The following is a 5641-nucleotide window of genomic DNA, read 5'->3' as shown; positions in this document are numbered from 1 at the left end:
ATCCCGCGGCTGACGCTGCTCTCCTCTCCCCCGGCTCCCAAATGGCCGCCGCCGCCTCCTTCCTCGCCGCTCCCTCGCCGCTCGCCCGCCCGCCGCGTCCGCGCCATTCCCTCCGCCACCTCGCGCGCGCCGCGGCCGCCAGGCCGTCGACCGGCCCCCTCGCGCCCGCCTCGCCGAGCCCGCGGCCGCCGCCTCCTTCCTCGCCGCGCCCTCCCCGCTCGCCCGTCCGCCGAGCCCGCGCCATTCCCTCCGCCACCTCGCGCGTGCCGCGGCCGCCAGGCCGCCGACCGGCCCCCTCGCGCCCCCCGCCTCGCCGAGCCCGTGGAAGCCGCTCCGGGACCTGGCGCTGCGCGACCTGGCGGCGGGCCGCGTCGCCGAGGCCGCGCGGCGGGCGCTAGCGGCCGCCGCGGGGCCCCTGGTCGTCGCGCTCGCCTCCGCCGCGCTGATCCTCGGGGACGTCGGGCGCGCATCTGCGTTCGTCGTCGCCACACCGTGGAAGCTGCAGGCCGACGAGCTCGCCACCGTGCGCCTCTTCAATGGGATTTGCATTGGATAATGCCGATGCTGCTAGAGAGGTAATACCTATAGTCTAGCGGATTCTTTGTACCGTGGCCTGGTTTATCTATAGTTTGATGTACTGCAGATTTTCAGTATTCTTGTGGTTTCGGCCCTGTAGCTGCTTGTTTAGTTTTTTGATTCAGCTCTTGTCAATCATTTGATTTGCTTAATTCTAGGGGATTCCTTAGTTACAATTCCATCTCTGTTGTATCATCAGGTTCATGTATAGTTTGATATCCTAGAGGATAGAGGCTGGTTGGCTTTGACTGAACTTGCTCACAAGGGGTTGCTGCTACTGTTATAACCAATGTACATAATGTAATAAATATTGTTCTGGCACTAACTCGCATCATGGGAACGATGATTATTTGATTATAATCATAGACTACACACGATGATTGTTTACGCACCTAATTTTTCTTCCTCTTTCATGGTGGCAGGGAAACATGTTCTAGAGGCCACTGTTGTTTATCATATGGATTGTAGATGTAGTAAAACTAAAGTTTATACCATGTCTTAAATTTCTTTATTTTAGCAGTGGTGATAATAGATCCCGAAAATAGAATAAAAAGGTCAATTAGAGAATTATTATAATTGTGGATTGAATGTCAATGAGTTTTCTTATTTTTTTTTGCAATTGAATATTACTGATTTTATATCTGTTTAGGAGCTTGACGAAGGATTACGTGCTCAAAGTATACAAGTGAAAATTAGTGTCAGGTGGTTCTTTCAAAGATAGCTCGCTCGCTGTATCTCGAGAGAAAAAGAACAACTTTGATCGATGGAGATTTATTTCCTGTTGGTGTGATTGTATATGCCTTGTTGACTAAACTATCGTCTTTCCTATTTACTGTTAGGTAGTTCTTCCAAGTCCATTTTTCTCTAGCTACATGATGTTTTCTTTATCGGCTATAATTTATTTGGCATTTGTGACAGCCAAATTGTCATGTCAAATCGTGCTTTTAAGATTTTTATTATGCCAATTGACATGTCATTTATTTTCTAAATAACCTATTCTTGGTGGAGTCTGATTTCCTTTTTGACATATTCCAAGAATAAGTTCTCATGTTCAATAATGCAATTCAGTAGATTACGTTCATGATAAATTCTTTCTTTCACAATAATTTCTCAGTAATTTTGGTCAAGTTCATGATAAATTCCTTATGATTCTCACATTATCTTGTCTCTATTTTTGGGATGCATTGTGCTATGGGAGATGCTGACTGGCAGAGAACATCTCCATTTTATGGTTGACTGAAGAGTTTGAGTTTGAGATGCTGACTAGGAGCAGCGAAAACTCTGTTGAGATTGCCAAATGGTTGTTCTTAACGCGCAACGAAACATACTCTGTTAGTCCAAAATAGAACGGTGCGATCTCGGATTGTTCTTTTCTGCAGACCCGAACGAACAATCGAATTAGCAGTGACTGGTCCATGTTTATCCATCCAAATTATTGCCTCCTCTTTCCAGCTGTCAGATAATGGGCTGTTTCCCTTCAAGTCGTTTTACATGTGACCTGGGATTATCTCCTCAGCAAAGTGACATGTGACTTGAGATTATCTTATGATATGATATGAGCAAACCAAAATGCTAACCGTGTGGTGCTGGTCAACCGACGTTGGTTGTATGCAGTTCGCGCACCGGAAGTGCATACAGAGGTGGTGCGACAAGAAGGGGAACATCAAATGCGAAATCTGCAACCAGGTGGGCATTTCTGGTTTTTCCGTTACGAGAAAGACTATCTATCCTCGTAGAGTAATGTACTATGCTCATATTGCATTGCATTTTCACGTTTCTTGGTGATGGCATGCTACTAAAATTATTTTTAGTTGTAGTTCAATTTATGAACTATCAGCAGTCCAATTCAGGCCAACTGCATGGCAGAAGCAAAAATAAAATAAAATGTCACTACTGGTTTTTCACCATGTTCTGTATTTGTCAGCAGAGTCTTTCAGAGTCGTCTTATGTTTGTTTTTGATACAGGTTTACTCTCCGAACTACATTCTCCCTTCAACCAAGTGTTGTTCAGATGAAATGGGCATGGATCTTAGGTACTTACTGATACCATGTTTAATAGTTTGCTGAAATTGTGGAAACTATTTATATTCTGTCAACTGAAGAATGCAGTCCTACATGTTATGAAGTAATGGTTGTTTGTTTATAACCAGACAAAGCTGGGTTGAACAAATTGATCCCCATGATTCCCATTTCCTGGCGATCGCCATCGCGGAGCAGCAGCTGATGAATGCTGAATTTGATGACTGCATGACCTCAAATTCAAGTGGCGCCACATGCTGCCGGTCTATTGCTCTAATTGTGTGTTACACAAAACCTTTTCTTAGTAGACCTATCTTCATTAGTCCTGACGGGTGAATAACAATGCTGATTTCTGTTGCAGCTGATGGTCCTTTTGCTCATCCGCCATGTAATCGTGATCGTGCGAGATGTCAACATGCTACAAGATGCGACGGTGCTGTTCAGCGTGAGTCTACATAACCTACTTCGCTATCACATTGTTCACCTTTATGCGATCTCGGCATTATGGTTTCACATCAAACTGACTGAATACTTCCCCCTCATTTCAGGCGATTCTTCAGTTCGCGGGGTTCTTTCTTCCGTGTTACGTCATAGCGCGCTCCTGCTGTGCTTTTCAACACCGGAGGCGAAGACAGGTATTCAAACTGTTCCATTGCCATCCTTCTGCCATTCTGTCTCATTTTTGCATTACCGATTATCAATCTATTTTCAGTGGAGCGCTCATGCACTCTCTCTGCAGGTTTAGGGGCATTACCTGAACCCAAAACAAGTCATATCCCATGGTTACTATTTCAGTTAGCTAGAAGGAAGTGATGTTGTTACATTAGTCACATGCCTTTTATACTAATATCATTGTTTGGTTTATATAATTGTTTATGCATATATTAACTTTCGAAACAGTGGTGCATGCAGGTTTCCTCTTGAAACAAACACTGAAAATGGTAGAAATGCAATTATTTTCAACCTAGAACGTGGATGAAAAGCAACATATGGGTCATATATATTCTAATTTGCATGTATGCACGTTCTTTAACCATTCTGGCATATTAGCCCATTGAATGTTTTAGAATTTATTATTTTTCATGTTCAAAGAAATATGTTTCTGAATCATTGATTAGGTTGTAGTCTATAAGCGCAACATCTCCTTCGTCACAAGCCTGTTCCTCGTCATCACGACTCAGGTGACTGTCCTATTAGTTAGATCCGTTTGTTGTTTCACTCGATCAATCTAACTATATGTTTATGAATCTGATCGGTGTTCCATCCATGCATACCACGTACGTAGGTGTTGCGGTACGGATGGGCAGGGCTGATGAGGAAGTACGTGGTGGAGCGTGCGCACATGTGGTGGCCGGTGAGCCTGGTGCAGGTTTCTCTCATGAGGTGCGTACGTACGTGCGTCCCTGGTCGATGATTTATTTCGTCAAGTGTAACCTAATCAATGTAGTAACTTCCAGTTTTTCTTCCCAAATTTTATCTTGTGGTAATTTATATTCTTTAAAACTTTATCACATGTTTCCCTTAGTTAGCTCTAACATTGTGATAGCTTCTTTACCTCGTTTTTTTTATTTTCCAACAGAGTAAAAAGCTAGATCCACTTGCTAGAGTGACACATAAGTTCACTTGGTAGATAACTCTGGCATGTATTATTTCCTGGTGTACCAAACCATGTAAATGTTCAACAAATTCAGTCAAATTTTATGATTATTTCAGATATGCTTGATAATTACCACTACCTATGTTCTGCCATATGTTGGTCTATTTGTTCCTATAACTTGATTAAGTTCTTATGTACGTCTTTTAATATTTTAAAATCGTGCACAAAAGACCAGTCAATGTGGTATCAAACTTCGAGGTCGCTAATAGTCCTAACATATTCCTTTCAATTTTACCTTCTCCATTTTTTTAATCTGAATGCGTGTCTCCAAAAAAGAAAATGTTTGTTCTGATTCTTAAACAATATTTGAAACTGGTATAATGACACTTTTGATGTTGTTTCTAGATATGTTCTCTAGCCATTTTGTTTGTGTCTATGTGGATGCCTATATCATGATGCTTTTAGTTTTCACTAGCTATCCTCAGTTTTTGGAGCATGGTGTAACTTAATTTATTTCTTCACAGGATGGAGGTAGCCTATTGAATTTACCTGCATCTTGATATGGTATCAAGTATACATGAGATTCGTTAGTTTTCATGCGCAGGAGGCGAAGACAGTCTTTGAGCGACGGGGCGGAGGCCGCGGTCGGCGCGGACGGCGTGGTGGCGGCCGGGGAGGAAGTCCTGCCGGAGATGGAGGGGGAGAGGTGAGCAGGTGGCGCGAGGGGGGCGGGGGCTTAGGGTTTGGAGCAGGGAGGGAGCCGCGAACCATGGGAGCAAGAGGCGTGTGTGAGCGGGCGAGGAGGGCGGCTCCGGTGACGGCCGTGTCGGAGAGGAGGGGCGGCAACGGCGGCAGCACAGGTGAGCTTCAGAGTGGATAGCGGTGGGAGTGTGAGGGGATGAGTGGATAGCACGGGAGTGTGAGGGGATGGGAAAGGGGATGAGGTGGTGACCGGTGAGTGAAGATAGAGTGAGGTCGGGCAGAGACTTGTCCAGGGTGATTTTTTTGCCTAAAAAAAGGGGACAAGTCTGTATTATACTTTAGCTGAATTTTTACCTACGTCTGTACGTGACACTGAATCATAAAAATTCAGCTGGCTAATTCATATTCTGAAAATAGAAAGGGGCATGTCATAAGTGAAGTAGTTTGGATTGTAAAATTGTTTTTTGTTGCGACGCTGAAGTATATATTAGAGCATATTAAGCAAGGTATTTAGACAACATGCCAACGCATGGGCATCTATTTGTTCTCCGACGCAGGATGTATACAAAGAAAGCTTGACGCATGTAGTACAAATAGTAGACATTTGTTATGTCTATTATACATATGATTATGTGTTTCAGTTTGTAAGTTTAGTTATCACGAACTTGGTTTGTATCCACTATGTACATGACCGTTTCGTCATGTTTGTTTGTGTCTATGGCATTTTAACAGATGTGCTAATTTTAT

General features: G+C 43.9%; 1 protein-coding gene across 1 annotated transcript; it reads left to right on the top strand.

Annotated features, from left to right (window-relative positions):
* The first annotated feature begins 2679 nt into the window (after positions 1-2679).
* LOC123425372 lies at positions 2680-4902 on the top strand. The gene is made up of 6 exons (XM_045109062.1): positions 2680-2684; positions 2727-2874; positions 2957-3040; positions 3144-3230; positions 3881-3978; positions 4797-4902. The coding sequence occupies exons 1-6, from the start codon at positions 2680-2682 to the stop codon at positions 4900-4902; spliced, it is 528 nt and encodes a 175-aa protein (XP_044964997.1).
* The last annotated feature ends 739 nt before the right edge of the window (positions 4903-5641 follow it).

Source organism: Hordeum vulgare, chromosome 2H (genome assembly GCF_904849725.1).
Source record: "Hordeum vulgare subsp. vulgare chromosome 2H, MorexV3_pseudomolecules_assembly, whole genome shotgun sequence".
Lineage (NCBI taxonomy): Eukaryota > Viridiplantae > Streptophyta > Magnoliopsida > Poales > Poaceae > Hordeum > Hordeum vulgare.
Note: the sequence above shows the minus strand (reverse complement) of the source record. Positions and strands in the feature narration are given on the sequence as shown.